The sequence below is a fragment of the Gymnogyps californianus genome, chromosome 11 (assembly GCF_018139145.2).
Source record: "Gymnogyps californianus isolate 813 chromosome 11, ASM1813914v2, whole genome shotgun sequence".
Classification (NCBI taxonomy): Eukaryota; Metazoa; Chordata; class Aves; order Accipitriformes; family Cathartidae; genus Gymnogyps; species Gymnogyps californianus.
Genome location: NC_059481.1, coordinates 13,525,362 through 13,547,913, shown reverse-complemented (window position 1 = coordinate 13,547,913; position 22,552 = coordinate 13,525,362). Strand labels below are relative to the sequence as shown.

At 43.2% G+C, this 22,552-nt stretch overlaps 1 protein-coding gene across 1 annotated transcript in view; it reads left to right on the top strand.

Annotated features, from left to right (window-relative positions):
- Positions 1-4,585: 4,585 nt before the first annotated feature.
- HDGFL3 (HDGF like 3) overlaps positions 4,586-22,552 on the top strand; it is a 39,449-nt gene continuing 21,482 nt past the window's right edge. The window contains exon 1 of the mRNA XM_050902958.1: positions 4,586-4,974. Coding sequence (XP_050758915.1) covers positions 4,891-4,974 — 84 coding nt within the window. The 5' untranslated portion in view covers positions 4,586-4,890. The remainder of the gene's footprint in view (positions 4,975-22,552) is intronic.

Genomic DNA, 22,552 nt, shown 5'->3' with positions numbered 1-22,552 from the left:
TATGAAAAATATACAAGCAACTGAAAAAAAAGGTTTGAATTGGAAATTGTTAAGCAGCATTGACTGTAGGCATCTTTCGTCTGCTGTAGCTTTAGCTGAAAAGCCTGTAGAGAGCAAGGAATGGCAGCACTGCATACTTGCTAATAACATTTCCATCCCATACAAACCTTTCTAGCTAATAGTGGAAAGCTCCCAACCAGAGAGGAAGTTAATTTTAACTGAAGTGCTCCGATCTTTTCTGCCTCTAGGATACGCGTTCACACCTCTGCAACATGTAAAGCAATCACCTTAAAGATTGTCTAATTTAATATGATTAGGAGATTGCTCTAGTGTATAACATAAGAAGATTCATGAAACTGAGTATAGATAACTTGCTCCAGCTATGATACACACCCTTCTCCCTTCTAAGCTTATTACAGAGAAGGCTTGAGATCCCCTGGTGAGCTTCTTATCTCCAGTAATTAAGAATATCCTAATGGGCATGGTAAGTGCCTTTCTGTGCATGTTGGGATGGACATATAATATCATGGCCTCTTTCTGCCTGACATGAGTAGCTCTGTGATTTCAGACAGTGCTCTCAGACATGTCTTGCACGGGGGAATGGCTCAGTTGTGACTCAGAACAATTTCCTATTAAAATATTTAACAGACAAGCACTAGCTTACTGTGGACTTAGGCAAAATACTAATCATCATAATCATCACTGACACATTTTTACATACAGGAAAAAGGAATGCAGAAGGAAAGAAAATTATATCAGCTACAGATAGATAAATAAAAAGAAATAATTTTATTTCAGTATCGTACAGTAAAGTTGATTATACAAGTGGCCATGCTGCAGAGCATTTATAGTCTGATCTCAGAAGGGATTTGAGCGGGGAAAGCAAAAATTGTAAGGTGACCAGGGACAGAATTTCAGAGGCAAATATAATAATCTGTGTGGCTTCTACAGACACAATATAGGCAGCATCTCACAAAATGGCAAGCGCAAGACAGCAGCATGAATAGGGTCCACCTACAAGACAGTTTGCGTGCAAATGTCCAATGTATGTGTGCAAAACTATAATCATGGAGTATTTCATGCAAAACTTACATATCTTTAAAAATTTATTCATGACTTTGGAGGGTGCTTTTGAAATTAGGCCTTTTATGTCCACATGCTCTTTTCTTAAAAATTGATCCGCACTTTTGAATCAATGGAATTCTTTCTCTATGAAAATTTTCAACCAGGAATGTAGCTATTTTTCTTCTCATATGAACAGAGGGGAAAAGATCAGGACTGGCTTACAGCTTCTCAATAGCTTAAGAACACTGTTTCCTGGGAATTATTGGGAAAGCAAAATTCAGTAGCGTGGTAGTGGCTTCAAAACAGTTACCTCAGACACCATCTGTCCTGGGTGACTCACGGTTTCACTACTGACCACGCTCCTGGCCCTGCCACCTCTCTGCATGGTCCTGCTGGGCCTCTGCCTTTACTCCCTTACCCTGCTCGTACTTGTAAATACTGCCCTGCTCTGGAATTGTAACACCTGTCCGGCAGGATGAGAAGTGAGAGGGAACTTGGTCTTATCATTTCGGGAAGCTTAGGGGGAAAGAGAGAGCCATCCCTGCTGCGGGTCTCCCTTGCTCAGTAAGGACATGGTGTTGCTGCCTCTGTGACCTGCTGATCTTTCTTTGTGACCAAAGCAGACTCAGCTGTTGACTTCTGTAGACTTAGGACCTGGCCTATACACATGTAGCGTACATATTAGCAAGCCTCCGCACCCCTCCATTCACGGTTATGATCTGAAACTGCTCTTGAAGTGTTTGGAAGAAACTCTCTTCACCCACTTCTGTGTAGAAGGGGTAGATGAACTCCCCTTCGTAATAGAAGAGAAAGGAACAGAACGCAGGTGTCATAGCAGGAGATCTCAGGCTTTGTATGCTGTGATGAGTGACTGATGGGGTTATGCACACTAAGAAACTCCTTTCCTGTTTGTGCTGAGGTGGTTTTCTGTGCTGTTAGTGTGTGGAACATTTGATTTGTTTTTTCATTTATCAGCAGGGAAATTTTCTTTTTCTTCCCCATCCTTTCCCAGCATCTTAACCATGGCTTGATGGAGGAACTGTCTGCAAAGCATGTTTAAGAGTTTTCAGCTGGCCAAACCTCAGCAGAGCTCTTACCTTGGCAACTCATTTATCCTTTGCAGCCTATACACAAGAGGAAAAGAGAGCTGCATCCTTGCATGTCCATGGGATGAGTTTTCTTTGGAGCTCTAGTATGTGATTATCTTCACTGCAGACTAGAAACATTATTCATTCACTGCATTCTCTGCAGACATCAATGCTGGGACAAAAGGAAGTAAAAAAGTGGACATTTCAATGAGATGTTTCAGTTCAGTATCTAGTCACTTTGAATTTTGCTATTCTGACATTAGCAACACATTGTTGCGTAGATGTGTATATAATGCGTACAGTTTCCTTTTGGAAGAAATTGGCATACATCCTGCTCCTTTCTGATTTAAGGTCACTAAATAAGTTACTAGAAAGAGCTATTCATATCTGAGATGAAAAGCAAATAATGTATTTAAAAAAAAAAAGCAGCTCCACCTCTCTACTAAGTATTCTGGAGATAAGGCTGATTTGGGGAGATAATAGAGGTACGGGAGGTAAGACACAGCACATAGGATTATTCTGGACAGACTTGGATCAGAGTCTACAGCTCCTATACTCAGAGATTTTATAGTACATTTTTCTGAAAGGAATTTAAACTGAAATGAGGTATCAATTTAAAAGGATACAAAATCCTATCTGATGTGAAAGTGAAAGTGAGCTGTTTGGCCACATGTCTATACTGAAGGTGGCTGCGTTGGCAACCCTGTCACTGATCTCAGTACTTCAGGAACAGATAACAGCATTGAACACAGTGCAGGCTAATCATCTAAATGTTTATCCAGCTTCTTGGATTTTTTTTTTTCCATTGTTAGTCTGCTACTGATACCTGAGCTAATGATTTTACAGCAGTGCTTCCCCCAGCAGAGAAGTGCTTATCCTATTTTATGACCCAGAGTAACAAACTTTATTGACTCATGTACTACCAACAGCAGCATTTGGGTATGAGAACCACATCTGGGGACACCATAAACAGTAAGAGTCTTCTTGGTCCTGTTCCAGCCCAGGATCAGGTGCTAGAAGCGTTTCTTTCTCTTCTTTCTTTGCCATTACCAGCCCTTACAGACTGGTAGTGCTCTCCATGGTCCATCTACTCCCTCCCTGAAATGTGACCCTACAGGCTTCAGCCACCTTTTTCCTTCTTCATTGGTGGGAACTGCCTGCGGCCAGGTGCTTTCCTTGGGACTCAGAGAAGCACCCAGCCAGAGCTGTCTCCCTAAACCCAAAGGGGATAGTTGCATCTTGCATGTGGGAATGGCTGGGGAACCCACTGCTACAGTCTCAGCCAAACCTGAAGAAAAACCTTTCCTAAACTTTTCCGCTTGTGGCCCAGCTTGCAGGTGCCTTCCTAGTTTTGCTCCTCTAGACAATAATTTGGTATAATAAATGTCAATAATTATTGATTTCTGAACATTACAACTTAACTGGTAACATTATGGTAAAAACAGCAATATCTGGGGTTTAGATTTGTGAGTTCCCAGTGCTTCCCTTCCACAGAGGTGCATGTTCATAAAAACTGGCATCATCTGGCAAGAGCCAGGTCCCAAACACCCTCTGAGGGGAAGCCCCTGTTGTGAATTTAAGCAGATCCCAGGTCCAGGTCTTTGTGGCCGTGGGGTTTTTTTGAGTTTTAGGCTGAGAAGGAAGGTGGAGGGGCTGGCGGTGGGAAAGAGGCTCGGTACAGAAATTGGGAAAACCCTGTGCCCAGGAGCCAGGCCTTTGCCCAGGGGCCTGCTTGGGGCTGGGTGTTTGGCTGCATGGGGAGGACCGGGGTAAAGCCAGGGGTCTGCAAGCACCCCCCCCCCGGGTGCAGGCAGCCCTGGTGCAGGGGAGGCCTGCTTACAGGGTGTGCACCAGCGGCACTGGGCGGCCGAGGCACCCCGAGGAGCCGATCTGTGCCGGGGCCTGGGCCTCCATGACAAGGTGGGACAGGGCACCCCCCCAGGCCCAAGGGCTGGGAGCCTCTGGCCAGAGGAACTCGGGGGCCCTGCTGCAAAAATCAGCCGGGCTCTGCCGGCTTCTCCTCGTCGCCCTGCCTCCATGTCTGGCGCGCATAAAGAACCATGTCATGCTTCAGCTGGGAAGGAAGGGCCGGGAGGGACTGGAGCCGCTCTCTGCTCTCCTATTTTCATAGAAACCGATCTGTGTACCTAGAAAATAACAGGAAGGGAAAGCGCGGGGGGAGGCGCGGGCGGGGGGGCGATAAGAAGATCCTGTTTTCGGTCGCTGCCCGAGGAGTAATTCGGAGGAGACGGCTCCATATTCCCGGGGCCGCGGCGGCTGCGGCGGGGATGGAGCGGGCGGCGCGGGCGGCGTAGCCAGCTCGCACGGGGGGGCCGCGGGCAGCGCCGCGCCCGCCCGCCGCCGCGGGGTGAGGGCTCCCCGGCCGCCCCCGCCCGGCCAGGCGCCCCGCCGCCAGCCGGCTCCCTGGTACCGGGGGCTGCTGGGGTTGTGTCCAAGGCCTCCCCCTCCCCCGCGTACACACTCACACACACACAGACACACACACACACACTCACACTCACACACACACCCCATCTCCTCCTGCCGCCGCCGCCGCCGCCGCCGCCGCCGGAGAGATCGGGGATTGCCCGCGGCCCGGCCCCGCTCCCGGCTGCGCCCCGTGCCCGGGCGCATCGTACCCCGCGGGGGCTCGCCCGGCTGCCCCCGGGGCGGCGTGTGCGGGGCGAGGGGTGTGGGAGGGCGGGGGGACACACGGCAGCTCCCGCGGCGGCTCCCGATGGCTCGTCCGCGGCCCCGAGAATACAAGGCTGGAGACCTGGTGTTCGCCAAAATGAAGGGGTACCCGCACTGGCCGGCCCGGGTGAGTACCGCGGCGGGGGCGCCCGGCCTCGGCCTCGGCCCCGCGCCGCCGCCGCCCCCCTCGCCCTCCTGCCGGGCGGGCAGCGGCCGGGCCGCGGCGAGCCTCCGCCGGAGGCCCCGGCCCCGGGCCCGCCGGACGGGGGGCCGCGGTGCGCGCCCACCCCGTTATTATTGTGCATCTTTTCTTTGATCTGCAGATTTCTCCCCGGCCCCCCGGGAGGAGGAGGAGGAGGAGGAGGAGGAGGAGGGAGGGAGGGGGCGAGCGCGGGCTGTACCTGGGTTGTTATCGCGGGGAGGAGGCTTGGGGAGCCGGCAGCCCTGCCTGCATGACAACGATGCTGGTTATTATACGCCCTCCCTCGCCCCGGCCCCCCGGCTCCGCCGTGGGGCAGAGGGGCCCCCACCTCCCCCCGCGGCCGGCGCCTAGGGCACGGCAGGGCCGCCGCCGCCCCCGGGCCCAGCGCGGCCCAGGGCCCGGGCAGGGGACAAGGCTTCGGGCCGGGCCTAGGGACCCGTGTGGGGAAGGAGCACGGCCTGGGGCAGGGCCAGGTCTAGAAGGGGCGTGTGGGGAGGGAGCGAGGCCTGGTGGCACACAGAGGGAAGGGGCCGAGGCCTGGAGTCAGGCTGCGGTTGTCCCCAGGGTGGCGGGTGCGAGGAGAGCCCGGCGGTTAGGGCGCCGGTGGGAGCGGGAGGCATGGCTTGGTGCGGAGAGGTTGGGTGAGGTGAAGCAGGGCCTAGTTGGAGGTGCGGCAGGGTCCATGCGGAGTGCTGGCATCCCTGCAGCTCAGCGGCCACCCCTCCGTACGCAGGCTTTTTGGTGTTGGGCCTCCTGCTTTATTTTGTCCTTTACTGTGTTGACTTTCTTTCATAGTCCTTTGTCATTTTTTGTTCTAAGCTGCCATGATATAACTGAGGTGGAAAGGCATCGTGGGCATTTGGCAGTCAGATAAGCGCCCCATTGTATTTAAACATCCATTTTTGGTGCTGCTACAGTAACGCAGAGCAGAGCTTTCTCCGAGGGGTCTGGTACCATGGCACACTTACACGGCTTGTCCCTTCCCTCCTTTTTGGTCACTGTTGTGTTAACTCACTGTGTAACACGTGTTGTGTTAACTCACTGTGTAACACATGTTGTGTTAACTCACGGTGTAACACGTGTTGTGTGAACTCATTGGCAGGCATCAGCCAGTGAGAGTCTGTATTTACTTGTCTTCTCCGACCTTACCAGGACGATTGGGTAGTGTTTCATGCCATCATTTTCTAGTCAAGGAAAGTTGCTGGTCTTTATAGACTGTAAAGAGCATGAAGATAATGAAGTGTTGTATGCACCATGCAGGAAAACATAGATGGGCAGGATAAAGATGGAACTGACGTTTAGCATTACCCTTGACAAGAGAGACCTGGAAAAGGATGGGTGTAAGTGAGTGAGTGGTGGAAAGGTGTGCTGAGTATAACTGAGGAAGCAGGGTAAGTGGTGTTGAACAGCAGACACCGTGCAAGGAGGGAAGGCCAACACCACAGGCTTAAGCAAAGGTTGGTGAAGAAAGAATAGTGAGAGCGTGCTAAATATCTAGAAGCATGTAAATAAGGTGGTGCATTCAATTATTTTGGCAGAGCAGGCTAAAATTAGCATGCAAAAGGCCGAACTTAATCAGCACTGGGTTGCGGTTTTGTTATTCTATTATTACACAGGTTGGTGGATATAGTACCTAAAAAATGGCAATTTATGTCAGGAGAACAGCATAAGCCACTGAAAACTGACTTCTTTCCTACCTCTGTCATGGTTTAATTTACTGTGAAAATTTTAATGTGAACAGTTGAGACCATTACCAGGTTGAAGCATGTTAATCCCTTTCCTTTTTGAGCCTTTGTAAAACTCCCATTTGTTTACCCAAAAGTAGAACAGGGCCTTTTGTTTTAATGGCGTTTTCTTTCCTTGAAAAAAATCATTATATGCTATGCAGCTGGTCATAGCCTGTGACTGGGTGCCTAAACAGGTATCTGAATGGCAATAATATCCAACAGAGTACATCTTCACTAGGAAAAAATAGGTGTGCTGTTAACGTAACTTACTTCCTTTGTGCAAACTAACAGGATGTAAAGTTCAAGTGAAGACAAAGCAGTCTCTAGTTTTAACATAACTTAGCAAGCGGAGGTAGAAACTGTAGAGAGCCCAGAGTCTACCATCGGGCAGGAAGAGAGCAGTCAGGCTAGGGGAGCATTAGCACTGGGTTTTAGTTCACCTGAGTGTCAGGAGGCACAGAATGTGCTCCTGTAACACGTGACGCAGTTACATACAACTTCTTCATGTTAGATCAGGCTGATGTCTGCCTGAACCTAACGTGTTGCTCCTGAAAAATATAGTTCATACCATCTTTACGAGGACTTTTCTTCCTCTTGATTGCCAAGTTTTGCCTGATGCACACTTCCTTAAGCGAAGGAAAAATCTAGTGAGGACACTAGTCTATTTTGTTTCCTAGAAAACATTATTATATACAAATAAGAAGAAAAGAAGTATTTGATTTGAGAATGCAACTCAGATGATAGTCTGATTAACTGAATGCCTTTTATCCAGGGGATTCGCTTGTTTCCAGATCCTTGAGTGTTTGCTACCTACTTCTTTATTCATTATGCAATTAGTGTGTTTGATCTTTGTATTCTCATGTAAAAACTTACATATTTCATGCTAATATACTAGCTTAATAATACGAGTAACAATACATTTAAATGGCAGTGTTATTGCCCCTACCAAATGGTGTTTTGCATCTCTGAGACCTTTGGCATGAATTTCCAGTCTCAGGACAAACTTCTTAAACTGTGTTTAATAAACCTGAGAAGGGTTAAAGCAGGACAGAAGGACTCTGCCTACCCTTTAATGAAACACACAGACATAACTGACCTGGCTCAGAATCAACCGTATATTTTTGTGTGCATGGGTAGTGTCACACAGAAAATCTAACTCGGATCCCAGGAGCAGTCCAGCTGCAGTAGTGCAGATCTGCACCTAGCTCAATTACTCTTGTCTCTCATTAGGTATAATGCTTGTGGGCTCAGCCAGCTCCATGTGGCACAACACTGCAGACATATCCAGCGTAGGCAGCAATCTCTAGTCCTAGACCATTAGCTTTCCACCCCCTCTTTTTGGACGTATTCTGATCTAGCGATCAGCGAGAACAAGACCGGCAAGCCTGACTTCCGTCACTGTGAGTAAAGAGAGAGAAACTGTGAAGAAAGTGGCCAGATAGTGGTGATATGCCCAGGGATCATTGAAAAATTTTGTTTAATAATTGATGGTGCGTTACAGCAGTCAAACTGCATTTAAATTTTCTTTGTGGATTGGTCTAGAATTAATTTGAAAAGGACCAAACTTGCCACACTTAGGCAGAACAGTAATGGCCAGTAAATCTTATCTTTACATAACCTGTTCAAACAGAATTGGTGAATAAACCCACTCTCTTCAAAAGATGCTTTTAAATACTTGGTGTCTGAAAGATGTCACTTAGGTCTTATTACCTGAAAGGGCTGCTTTGCATTTTGTTATCATGTTTTCTTGGGCAAAGCCAAAATTTCCTTTAGCTTAACTGGAGGACAGTGAATAGGTTTAGAGTTTAGGCCCCAAGAATTGTATTGAAGCTTAATAATAACAGTAGATAAAATACTGGCAGCAGTTTGGTTTAACATGGTTTTTATGTTAGCCCGTGATGTCAGTGGTCTTCAGATGCTCATCAAAAATGCAGAGTAAATACCAACTGGCCAGGTCATCAGTCACTGTAATCCAACAAATAAGCAATTGTGTATCCAGGGTGCATGCAAAAATAGAGGGAAGATGCTGTTGTGGTTAAAATATAGGAAATAAGGATTCAATTCATTCTGCATTTCATGAGTGGTCTTTGCCTTTGAAGCACTAAATCCCTCTGTGTCTTAGTTCCCTGTTTGTAAAAGACAGTTAACAACACTTTTCCCTTTAAAAAGGTGTTGTGGAGACAAAATCACTAACGTTTTATGAGTTGCTTGACTGCTGCTGTGATAGGAGCTGTATTAGCACACAGACAGAAAAATCTCTTTCTTCAGATACCCTAGTTTATCTAGGATAGATGTCCTGGTTTATTGAGAAATTGCCCCTTGAATAGTCACTCAGATGAGATAAAAGGGAAAAACTAGTGGTAGATTCAGAAAGATCAATAATGGTGTTTGTTTTATGAGTGACCCTGAAGAAACAATAAGCACTTAGTTGCTGAAATTAGCTGCTGATTTAAAAATAGGAAGGAAGCTGTTAATGCAACTGTAGAGAGCAGAGGAAAAAGTCTGGAATGACCTCAATAAAATAAGAGCATGCCCAAGTAAATGGCTGATGCCATTATTGAACAGAAATCTAGAATTATACAGCTGGGGAGACAAGAACTGTATTTGGGTAAACAGAAGTAGTTTGTGTAGGGATGGTAACGTTGATTTGGGACAATACAAAAGAGATCCAAGCAGGTAAGACAATGTATTTTGGTGTAAAGCACATGGATGTTTAGAGCTGTGTAGAACATTTTGTGTTGGGAGGAGAACGCAGCCTTTAAAGTGACAGTGTCATGCTAACTATTATGAAGGTGTATTTACTGTCGTGTGATGGTGAATTTCCTGTTTTCTGGACTGTTGTTTGTCTTGTCCAGTTGCTTTATTGCTACTCTGAATTAACACCTACTTGAACTCCAGATTTGCTAGTTAGCTGACAATCCTCCTATGTGAATATCACTATTAAAAAGCATCTGCCAATAGCAATGGCAAAATGGTATTTGGGGCACTTTAAGGCATTAGAGTTGCAAATGGGTATGAAATTTTCAGTATATTGCTTAGAGTAATACATAGTAAATGCTGTCATTTTAATGGGAACTAGTGTCTGTGGCGGCTGAGCATCATAAATGTAATGATTACATGATAGTTTTTAGCTGAGTACATTTTTTCAGTATTGTTGACTATATGTCCCCCATCCAGCAAGGCATGAAAGTAAGGCACCTTAAAGTATGAACTAAAGTAATCCAAGGGAAGGGCTTAAAGGTAAGCTTGTGCTTAAAGACTTTGTTAGACTAGAGCCTAAAAAGATAAGGCTAATAACACTATAGTATTATAGTGTAATATAATATTAGAAACTATTAAAAGAAATTACTACTACAGAGTGACAGAATTCAGAAGACTTTCAGTATCAGTAATAAAATTTTAAAAATATATTTTGGACACCCCTATGCAGGCATTTTAGTAAATAAACCTCTCTCTTCCTGTTCAGTGAGGTATTGGTGGAGCTAGTGGGTTGATTGTGGTGAAGCTCTCGGTGTAAGACCAAGGCGTATGTTCTGACGTAGTTTGGTAAAATACAAGATACTTAACCGGGAACAACTTTGGTCGGTTATAATTGCAAGTATGACAGCTTGGAAATATCAAACTCTCAAACACATCATAGAAGAAAGATTCTACATTTTAAGTGTTTGATATTTAAAACAGATCATTTGTTTTCTTATTAGTATAAGGATAAGGGAAGGTAGGTTCTCCCTGGCAGGGTTTATCTTTTTTGGCAAAGAACGACAGACAAAAATCAGATTAGATCCAGAAAACTTCAAAGGGTCCATCAGAAATAGACAACAGATCTTTCTCTGTGTTTTTCTGCCAAAACCCAGTCTACAGTCTTTTGAGCTTTTCTCCTTGGCCATTTGGGACCTGTCCAGTCCTTCACCATGTGCTTTTCTCCTTTTTCCCCATTTGGTTGCTCTGGTTTATGACCTCACTTTTGCCATGTTACTAAATATGAGTCCTCTGTGACTTCTCCTTTACCAACTCAGAGCTTCTTCCGTCTCTCTCTCTCTTTAATTATGTACCTCACTCGTACATCACTCCTTGGAGATCTGCAAGCAATTTTTCATGGCAGGTCTCTGTTTGTTCCTTTCTGAGATGAGATATGATTTCCTGATCACTGCAAAGGTCTGTCTTAACCTAGGAACTAATGGTGAAGTCGCGGCTTCTTCAGGCAGCACTCCCATGACTTCTGCTGTGGTGCATCTGAAAAGAGCACATTTAAGGCAGAGAGTCCTTTATGGAATGGTTTTTTTACTTTCTAAACCTTCTGCACCAGGCTGACACATGTTGCTTAGATAGCATTTAAACTTTTATTTGCAGATATCTGGTCATATTTAGAGTAGGTGTGAGTGCCTTTTCAGTGACTTCATCAGCTCATTGAGTATTGTTTCCTTCATTTCCTAAAACAAAAATAACAAGGAGTGAAGTGTGAATTCTCCTAGTGTTCAGAAGGTGGGGAACCTCAGCAGCTGATGGTCTTTCTCCATGCTCCTGCATTCTGCTTTAAGTGTGACTTAAAAACAGATTTCATCTGAGGATTGTAGCATAAAATGGAGTAATTTTTATACAAAAAGTTGAACCATAGCTTACAATAAAACCTTTCCAGTTGCTCTTGTTTGGCAAATGAATCATTTTGGGGCCAAGAAGTTATATGTTTGTTGTTAGCATGGCAGGGATATTTGGGAAAACTTCTTTAAAATTCAGTTCTTTAAATCTCTCTTTTTTTTTTTTTCTTTAATTAGTTTAAATAACTAGCCCCAAATGTGCAAGTCTGATCTTTTTGTGTAAATGACAATAGATGAATACATTTTCTCCTGCAGTGTCATGATTTTAAGTCCAAATGAGCTAACCCAGAATGAAGACAGTTGTCTCAGAAGTTTTGAGGCAATAAGCAATTAAAGTTTTTCATACCCATACTGTACAGACTTTTTGTTAGATATTTTTCCTTGTCATTTTGAAGCCACTGAATAATTTTCATCAACTAATCTCATGGTAATCATGGATATATGTTTTGTCTGAAGGAAGGATGCCCCTTCCAGGGAAATCTGTAGCCTGTCAAGTCAATCTGTATGTTCTTACTGCAAAAAGATATGAGAAATGTTAGTTTCCATTACATTAATTGACAGATCTCTTCTTTTTATTGTTGTGTAAAGAACCTTTTAGGACCCCCAACTGGAATGAATTTTTCGTAAGCATAGACAGCAAAACGAAGGCTGAGTTTTCACTCTTAACTCTTCATTTCCCAGTTTCCCCATCATAATAATATATAGGGTAATAAAAATCTTGTAAACAAGTGATTGCTGACAGTAAGTATATACAATTGTCATTTGAGGATAGATTAAAGGATTTCCTGATAATGCTGGAAAAGTGATGACAGTGTAGAGAGCTTGGACATTTTAACTGTTTGAAATGGTGTTGTCTGAGCAGTAAAGACCTTTCTACTGCATGCTTGAGAGGCATAAGGGAGAACGAGTCTGCCTGAGGCCTCTCAGTAATACTGTAATTTGAGTGATAAATATAGCAACAAACACTGGAAAGTAGCCTATGTGGATAAGGCAGGAAGAGGTTGTGGAGCCAGCTTTTTAAAGGTGTTAGGAATTAGTTGAACATCAGTACTTCACTCTATCTTTAGGTACCTTGGTACTTTTCAAGTCTGCCCCTGCATCATCTGTGTCTCTGATCTCTACATACCATGGATATGTATGTGTGTGTATACACGTACCTGTTCTGTGCATAGGTATAGACACTCCCACAGAAAAGATAGACGCTTAAAACATAGGTGTAGCACATTGCCATGGTAGCACATCACTTGACTCTGGACTCCAATAGAGGCAGCATCAACAGAGAAGGGCCCAGTAGTTTGGCTGAAGCACAATAGAAGCAACTAGAATGAACAGTTAGTTGAAAGATTCCAATAAATATTTGGCAAACAAGTGACTATCATGAGATAAAGCTTCTAAAACTTAAAGAAGGAAACAGATCCTTGCTTCCTCCTCTTGGGAAGGTCTCTGCATTACTGGCTTTGCACATCTGAGATTGTTTCATTCATTTGTGTAACAGCCAGTTCTAAACCGTATACAGAAATTGGAAATAAACTGCAGATTTGTTTCCAGTTTTCCTTTCTTCTGCTCAGACTATTTGACATGACGGTTGTGATAATACTTACTTTTACCTGAAGGGTATATGAGACCTGGCTTTGGGGTTGGGGGTTTTTTGTTTGTTTATATTATTTTTTTTGTTCTAGAAAACAACAGGAAGGTAAGAAATTTGAGTAAATACTACAGCATCTTAACAAAACAATGAACTTCCCATGCTATGATGTAGTTCCTATCGCCTCGTTCTGAAGCTCTCCATCCTTCAAATGGTCTCAGGCCAACCCAAATATTATCCTTGGCATCATTGCTGCTCCAAAAAGACATATAATGTTCTTGAATTTCAGAAGGATTTAATCTCTGTCTCCTGGCCTTTTGTAAAGCCGTGCTGAAATCTGAAAATGCCTTCAGAGTCAACATAACGGGAGGAGACGACATTGTACTGTGCTCTGGGTAGCACAAAGCCCAACGTTAGAAAGGACAGGTGTCCATAGACTTTGGTCTCTACCTTAGAAAAGTACATTTAAATCTCTTTCAGTTTTCCATTAGCAGACTGAAAGGATAATTAGCATACATCTGTAGCCCCGAAAATGCGAACTGGAAACAACTGTTTATTTTGCCTTGCAGCAACGTGTAAAAATCCTAGAGAGAGGCTGTTTGCCAGCTCTAGTTTGGCTGCTTGAATAGAAGACATCATATAACAAAAGAGGAAAAACGGGGCGAGGAATATCAAACACCAAAGAATTTCTTTAAGACCATCAATTAACAAAGCATCATGCGTACAGCAGAGTACGTAGGGCCAGGGAGGAAGGAAAAAAATCCAGACTGCAGAGACCTTACAGGTATCACTGTGGTGTCACCGATGTCAACTAGGAAACAGTGTGTCAGCCTTTAAAGTCAGTAACTTTGTACTCCTTGGGCTTGGAAAGCACCTACCTGTGAAGCCCCTTACAACACAGAAAGTAAAACCACACTGAGGCAATGAGTAGAAGAAACTTTAAGTCTGGGAGAGCTCGAGACACAATTGCACAATAATGTAAACCATTTCTGGGAATCAATCCCATATCAGACTGGATTACTAAAAGTACTAAATATAAGTACATATTGAAACTTAATAATAACATAGGGAGTGACCTTACAGAGACATGTAGCATCGGTCTGGAGATGCAAACCAGGTGGGAGAAGCAGGAAAGCAGAGATAGAGGAGCAAATGCTATAGTTGCAAAGAACAATTCCGGAGTTGCTGTCCCTCCCTTGATATGTTTATGTGTTTTGCATAGAAAGCCATTGGATACAAGCAGCTCTTTTTTGCTAGTTTTTCTTCGACTCCACAAATCTCATATTTTACAGTGTTCAAGCCTGCATGAAAGGGATACTGTGAACCCCTTCTTTTAATTCCTGGAGTACAGGGTATCTTCCTCAGCTGGAATCTCCTCCACATGAAGAAAACAAGAATCCAGGTGTCCATTCCTGGCTGTTCCCCTAGTCCCTAACCTGTTCTTTGGTAACTAGGAGGCAGTTCCTCCAGCTCCTCCTCCACGTATCCTTTGGGAAAACTTTACGTGCAGGGCACTTATGGTTCACCTTTTCTATGGCACGTATCAGTACCTTCCCGTTGCAGCAGCTGGGGGGGGGGGGGAAGGGAGGAGGGCACTGATGGAGTGGTGTTTAGACTAGCATGTGCTGTGGGTTGGCCATCCTGACAAAGCAGCATAAGATGATGCCAGAAAGCAGAGCACTGTGCCTCAAAAGGTGGTTTGTGTCCTTCCTCCTCTCAAGTTCTGCCTTTCTCTGTCTTACTGCTTGTGCAGAGACTACCCAAGCACAATGGCTGAGGGGGGCTCCAGAGCCAGCAGGCACGGAGGAGTGTGATTTGGTCCCCATAGCAGAAGTGAAGTCGTCCATGCATGGCCTGCCTTCCTTCCTTAGGATATAATTTATTATTCGTCAGTGTATGTAAATCAATGGCTCCGGCCCCATTGATTGCTTTTTGGTGTGTGTGTTGACATAAATATCTGTGTATTTTTCTTTAGCTTCCTTCACCTTGTTACCAGCCTGTATGGCAGTATGTCCTGCACAGAGCCGAAATAATTTTCCTGGGTGCGGTCGCACCACGTGAGGGTTGTCTGCCAGCTCTCTGGCAGGATGTGTGTTTGCATATGGGGATTTCTGCATATTGCCTTGACCTTTGCAGCACATTGGTTGTTCAAATGTAACTTGTGGTCCACTACTGGCTTCCTGTAATATTGCTCCTTCCAGCTTTCTCTCTCTTACATTGCCAATCCTTTTTCCCAGATGTGTTAGCTTTTTCCTTTTGCAAACTACATTTCAGTTTACTTGCAGCTCGTATTTCTCACAGACCCAGGACTCTGTGAGTCAGTTGTCACATTGGTTTTACCATCACTAGGTTTAGTGAAGTGACTGCATGTTTATACATACATACATATGAGCATAAGAGACTATCTTTGTCTTAATATTTGCAAAGGTTCCCAGCTTGCTGTCCCAGATGCCTCTGCCAGAACATGGGAGAAGGTGTTAAGTGAGGCAGATCCTGGCAAGGAATACACCTAAGCAGGGCATCTCATGCCAGGCACTGTGCCCTACTGTAGTGACATCTTTTGTCATCTTTTTCTTAAACTAATTAGTTGCTAGTTGGTTTTCAGCCCAGATGTCACTGTTGCCATCTGAACCAGTGTAAATTTGTATTTCTGTAAGGATTTCTTCAGACACTATTATGTGGAATCCAATTAGGTAGCATTCATTCAGGATTAATCACATGTGGAAGCGTTTGCAGAATTGAGGTTCCTGTGTTCTTAGCAGCATACTATTACCACTGTGTTTCATTGTCCTCCAGCAGGCACAGGCTTGGGCATTTCATGTGTTCTAGGAGTAGCCCTGTGCAGATCCACTGCAGGGCTGGAGGCTTGCTGTCCTCGTTGTTACGGAATAGCGGAAGGAAGATGATACCTATCCCATTGGTTTGCTCTCTAAAGACCATGTCCCAAAGGCAGCGAATGAGTTCAACTGCATAAAGATTCCTTGACTTCAATAAAACTGCTTACATGTGTGCTGCCGTGCCTGTAGAAACATAAAGTAGGACCACAGCCTAAGGGAGAAGGCGGACGTTCATCTTAAAAAAGAAAAAAATGAAAGATGACATTCCTTACTGCAGTGCCTCTCCAAATACCAGGGCTTTTGAAAGGTATTAGTGGTGCAGCAAACTCAACAGATAATTCTTTTCGTATGGTGTCTGGATCAGGTGACTCGCATATGTTCACATTTTCAGGTACCCCCTTTGCTGCTTTTTATCAGTTCTTTTTCAAAATCTTCCTCTTGTGCAAACTTTATTTTTCTTTCTCACAGTATTTCTATCATAGCTTTTAGAAGAAGGTAGCATAAAGTTATTAAGCCTTGTCGTTAGAATTTTAATGTCTGCGAAGATATGTCACCAGTAATAAGCTTGTTCTATCTGTTAATATTTTGCTTTCTTTGCATTTATTTGAGAGACTCTGCTTTGGAGCTTTCTATTGTTGTTAAGGGAGTGGGTCAGTTTTCTGAGCAGGTTTTTTGAATTGGTACTTCTGGTAAAATGACAAGAATGCCTTGTTAAAACAGGGCTCTTCAGCGTTAAAATGCTGTGAATGTTTTCTCCTTATCTTTTGGAAGATGTTTTATGCCATCTCCTGCCTTACAAATGAATGGATTCACCTGCGTATATAATTGCCATGTTATTGTGTTGGATGAGATCTGATCATACAAAGACAATGGCTTTGTTTATGCTGCCAAACTGTATGCCCAGCTGTGCTTGCAGGATCAAGCCTCTAGCTGTTAAGTTTCTAGAAGCCCATAATAATAAAGATTTTAGTGGCAATATGTTAAGAAGGAACACCAGCTTCTTTAGCAGATGTGGAAGCAAGGGGAACAATTTTTTAATGAGAAGCTTATACTTTTTCTGAAACATTTGCTGCTAGAGGATGGTGTTAGTTTACTTGTTTGTCAAATGTCAGCAATACAGTTGACCTGGTATAATAACAGGGGTGTCAAGGTTGTCTCCAAGGCAGATTTATTGAAAAGGATGCCATCATGAGTGCTACATGTGAGACTGAATTGGGGATCTTGACAATTAAAAGCAGTGTGAGCTAAAACTCTTTGGTTGTGGAGCATGGTTTGGACATGTCATGTGTCATCACCAGTGCATTAAAAAGTAAAGGCAAGTGACACTTAAAATTTTGAATACTGACTGAAAGGCTTTTGGTTGGATTTTGTTGATTTGTATGAGGTGTATATAAGTACCGTATCTGGATCCCAGGATAAATTTGTATGTGCAGTGTTCCCTAATGTCCTTCCTAGTTCCAGATATGTGTCTCACTAACGAAGTTCTCTTTTATGTGTAATTGTCTTTTCCCAGTTATTTGCACAATATGAATCAGAATAATATGCTGTTTCTTTACAGCTGCTTTTTAAAACAAAATGGTAACCTGACTTAAAACATGGGTTTTTACTGAGCTGCCAAGGGAGCTGCTAAGCTCCCATTCTTAGTATGGATGCCATTCCTGATTCAAAGGTAAAGAGTGTTTTAAAAATTTATTATTAATGTATGCGGGAAAACAGCTATTACAGTTCCACACGTGTAATTTGTCCCTTGACAGCCTGTATCCTTTTAAAATCATCATTCCTTTAAAATTAATCTTCTGATTACCCCTCCAAGTCCGGTATAGAAATGAGGGAGAGCGATGGCCAGAAGCCTTTGGTCTTGTTTAGAGAAGGAAAGTTAGAGAAAATCAGAGACTTTTGGAAGAAAGCAGATTCTGGAGTAAACTTTGTGACTTCTCTAACATAAGTGCAGCTGAGTCACTAGGTTTTGTAGATAACTCATGTTCATGGAAACACCATATTCTGAGAGGTTATTTGAAAGTAACACAAAATACTTACACATACCTCATACACATATTCAAGTTAACTTATTGAATAGAAAGAAAGGATATTATAAAGTAACTCTTAATCCTACAAGTATATAAACATGTAGGCAACTTCAAGCCCATGATTAGTCCATATAAATTAAAAGAGAGTACTCACATACTTAAAACTCATATTTAGTGTTTGTGATGTAAAATATATTTTTTAGAATAATGGGCATGCCACCCTAGCAAGTCTGGTCACTACCATATTGATATATTCATCTTGTCTCTGACATTAATGCCACTTACATCTCTAAAAATACTTTTTGTCTTTCATCTTTTTATTATTTCATTTGAGTAATTTTTTTCTAATATGGTTTAGTAATTAGGATTTAAGTTCGTAGGTCTGCATGCACATAATGGAGTGCTTTGTATATTTTTATATGAAGAGTTTCATTCCTGTAAGCTGCTGCTTGCATTTTGGTTTTGGTTTGGGGGGGGGGGGTGTGAGGAAAATGTTCATTTTGATAAATAAGGTTGTTAATCTCTTAGGGACTATCAAAGTAAATTTCAGCAACATTACATTTTTGGTCAAAACTAAATGAAAACTCTCATTCTGAGGTTTTGGAAGCAGAAAAGCAGGCAGGTGGGGAGGAGTATGACTTGGCTTGGAAAAACTCATTCGTGAGTCTCTTTAGACAGACAGATTAAAATTCCTAAGAGTTTAACCTAGACTGAGGGACTTTGCAAAGAAGGTATTTGACACCGTAATGACAGCTCCTGGAAATCTGAGCAGAGATTGAAAGCAAACCCAGTAAAAATACCAAAGTTGGGCCCAAGTGCTGCACAGAGACCACTGTGACTTTACAAATCTCTTTTCATTCCATGGTTTTAGCAAACCAGTCAACACAGGCAAAAGTTCCATCTTAGCTAAATAGTCTGCCGGTTTAATTGGTTGTTTTGTACCATAGATGGTGGCTAAGGCTGTGGGAGTAATGGAAACAATTATTTACAGACAGTTGTTAGGTTTATAGAGACCCTAGGCTTTCTACAGACGCTGAGCTCTTCTGCAGGTACGAGTTTGCAGTTTGTCAGCAGAGTAAACAGGAAAACCTGCCTTTGAAAAATTACTGCAAATCACTCCATTTCATTGGCTTTGCAATTAGATTTCATTGCTTCTCATTCCCCCCAGATTGTGTACATGTTGTTGTTGTACATGTTATTTGCATCACAGCAAAATAATTGGCCTGTGTGCCAGTGATGCTTGGTGATTATACTTATCCCATAGACTCAAAATCCGGACTGAGGCCTCTCCCCTGCTGAACAGTCCCAGTCCACCATCTTCACGTGAGCACCCTCAGTGCCATGATTTGGTGCTCTGAGCGTGCCTGTGCTTCTGCAGTCCGCAGCGCCAGGATATAGTGTCTGTTCAGGGACCTCCACCGTACCTGGTGCCTGCAGAAGATACCTGTACGTGTGGCTTCCACGCTGTGTATGCAGCTCAGCTGGTACAGACCACCTGTGCCTGCAAAAAGGTGGGTAGGTAACAGGTAAATTAGTTTATCATACTGTGAAACAGAAGTTTATGTTTTGAAGGAGTTGCCTAAATCCTGCAAATAGATATTCTGGTGTGAACACATACACTCAGGTATTTAACACCATGAGTCTTTATGGTCTGTGGGTCCACAGAGAGCAACATAATGAAGACAAACACATGCTTAGCTGTGTCTCCCTTCCCTCTGGAGGACTGGTCAGGACACTCGTGTAGTCTCATCTCTTCTGCTGCGCCCAAACCTCAGAAGGTTGCAGGACACTAAAAATGTTCTGTGCTTTTAAGGGACAAATATTTTGTGTTCTTTTCCCATGTAACAGTAAGCATTTTTTCTATGCAGGCACTTGTTCAGTGACAAGGAGTGTTTCAGTCCCCTGACATTATACTCCTTAGCTGCAACTGACGGTAAAAAAACAGGTCACAGAGGAGGCAGACAGGAAGGTTTTCTGTACCCAAAGGCCCAGATGATAGTTGCAACCTCCAGAGTGTCAAGCTTGAACCCTCCTTAGCAGGAGCCTGCGGGCTGCAGCAAGTGAAACAGATTGTTCCTTTCTTTGTCTCTAGTATGTTTGTGTCCACCCTGACGCAAACTGGAGGCTCATATTCTGGGACCTGCAGTTTCCATCGATCACGTTTCCTTACTCAAAACAATTTTAGCTGCAAGCTGTAGTGTCAACAGGGTTTTGTGTACTTTGTGGGAAGCTGGACCAAATATTGCATAGGAACGCTCAGTATTCTTCAGCCTGGAAATATTGTGCCAATCTAATTTTTTTAACTGACTTTTTTGGGAAGTAAATTACATTGGAAAAGAAATAGTAAATTAAGCCAGCCAAGTCTAGGAGACTGCAATCTTCCAGAAATTTGCTTACCTTTTGGCTTTAAGTGTGCCAATATAAGGACTAGCAACACTTCTTTTAATAAATGCTTGAACAGTGGAATATGGAGCTTTGGATATGTGGAACAGATGAGCCTCGAGTATAAAATTTGGTTGTGTGTATTTGACCAAATGTCAACACTCTAGGCAGGCTGCATCTGACTGAAAAGGTTTTGATCAAGTTGACTGGCCAAAAAATCCTATCTATCTCATGAATATAATATTTTTCCTTAAAAACAAACAAAATCAATGAAATAGTAAAATTCTAGTGTAAATATTGGAAGGCCAAAAAGTACTCCTCAGTCTAATGAGTTCTTATACCATTCATCCACTCTTTCTAGCAGATGTGATACGGAAGATGGCAGGATTTATCTGAGCACTGTGGGGAGGAAGATGATATGACTTTTCATGTCCCTTTGGCTTATGTGAAGAGAGTGGCAGGAGAGAAATATGGTGTTTGTGAATGTGCAGTCCCTAAAATTTCTCATTTGTTGATGTCTTGACTGGTTAATTGGTTTTTATTTGCTGTATGTCTTCCAAACACATTTTTGTATGTGCATTTCTTGCACACTTTTATATTTCAAGACAAAAATATTTGTAGTAAGATGATAAAGTAGGATAACCAGATTTTGTCATCAGAAACTGCTTTCATTTGGTGTTAGGGGGCTCACTATGGTTTGCTCAGGTGGATGTACATTGCAAACAGTATTTTGATATCTGAGGAATAATTCAGACAAAGGAGAATCAAGCTTCACTATGCTTAAAGGGGAAAAAAGTAAACACAAAATGCCTCAGAGCTGGCAATATTTGTTGAAAATGAACAACCTCTCCCCACCCATCCACAAATAAAAAGTAATTTTGTGAGCCATGAAACTTAAGAAGTTTATTTTTCTCTGGCTTGCCTTTATGTGGATTCCCTGTTGTCTGATGTTTTGGTTGAGCCTGCATTGCAAGCTGTCTCTCAGCATATGGACTACTTGTCTGTCCATCGTCTGATGAACAGCCTATTTATCACAAAACATGGGGAAACTTAATACCTCTTTGGCCTTTCTCCTTTTGTCTGGTTTGGCAAAATTGTCTGATGTGTCCCTGAGTTATTGCAGGTAGGAGTCAGACTGAAAATAGTGTGATCACATCCTCTCCTTTCCTTAGGGAACAGACCAGGAAAAAAAGATCCTAGTGGTAGCACCATTGCTTCACTCACAGTGGCAGGGAAAAAATGGAGCATTTTTGCATCAGTCTAACTTCGGGGTGTGCTCACTGGGAGGATTACAATTTGGTAACGTGAAATCCTCGTCTGACAGTGCTGGAAGTATTTGTTATTAGTAATACCTAGTGTTTTAGCAGTGGACCTCAAGTGCTTTGTAAGAGCAGTACCATAGTCTGTCCCCATTTGTAAAAGTGAGACTGGAGGAGATGCAGTGATGTGGCCAAGGTCATCCCAGAGGCCAGTGGCAGAGATAGGACTAGTCTTTGTATCCCCCGAGTCTCCTCCTCTGACAGTCTTCTGTCCACCAGCCACGAAAGCTCACAGAGGACTTGAATCACATGAATAGATCTGTTATCTACAAAGTCATGCATATAGATACCAGTCACGCAGAACTAAGCTTTGGCTCCATTTTCATATTGAAGATTAAAGCAGCTCTGCAGAAAGTGTATTTCAACTTTCTGTCTTAAAAATGTGCTGCTAATTAGGGATGTAAAGGGGCTGAACTCAGCTGCAAGACTGCTGATCTTTCCTAGTGAGACATTGCCTGCCAGCATTGTTTGGACTCCAACTAACCCTTCATTGTCTTCTATCTCGTTGTTGAGGTCCTGAGCATGCACAGAAAAAAAGGAGGATTGATGTCTTTATATTGTCATTTGTGGCTGTCTGCAGGATACCCTTCAGCCATTTTCAGCAGTGCTCAAAAGTATGCTCTGCTGTTTTTAATCTTGTTTTGCTTTTTGTTTTTGCTGGTGGCACTCTTCCATGCCCAGAGACTTTTTTAATTTTTACTTTTGTAGCTGTGCAATTCCACCTTATTAAGTTGGATTCTGCTTCTAGTCTCACCCTTCACAGCGTTATCTTTTTTAATGGGTGAAAAAGTGCATATGCCAGCATTCCACACTAGGAGTTCTGGTATGTGATGTACATTGGGGAAGGAGTTGTGCTCTGCTTCAAATATCATATAGTCCTGATAAATGAGAGAAAAATTCTGCAGTCTCCAATCAGCTTTAGTTGGATTGCTGTTCAATTTAAGTAATAGAGAATTTGAGTCACAGTTTTTAGCTTGAAAGAGGTTGGATTTTTTTTTTTCTTTTTTTTTCTTTCACATTTTAGGATCCTC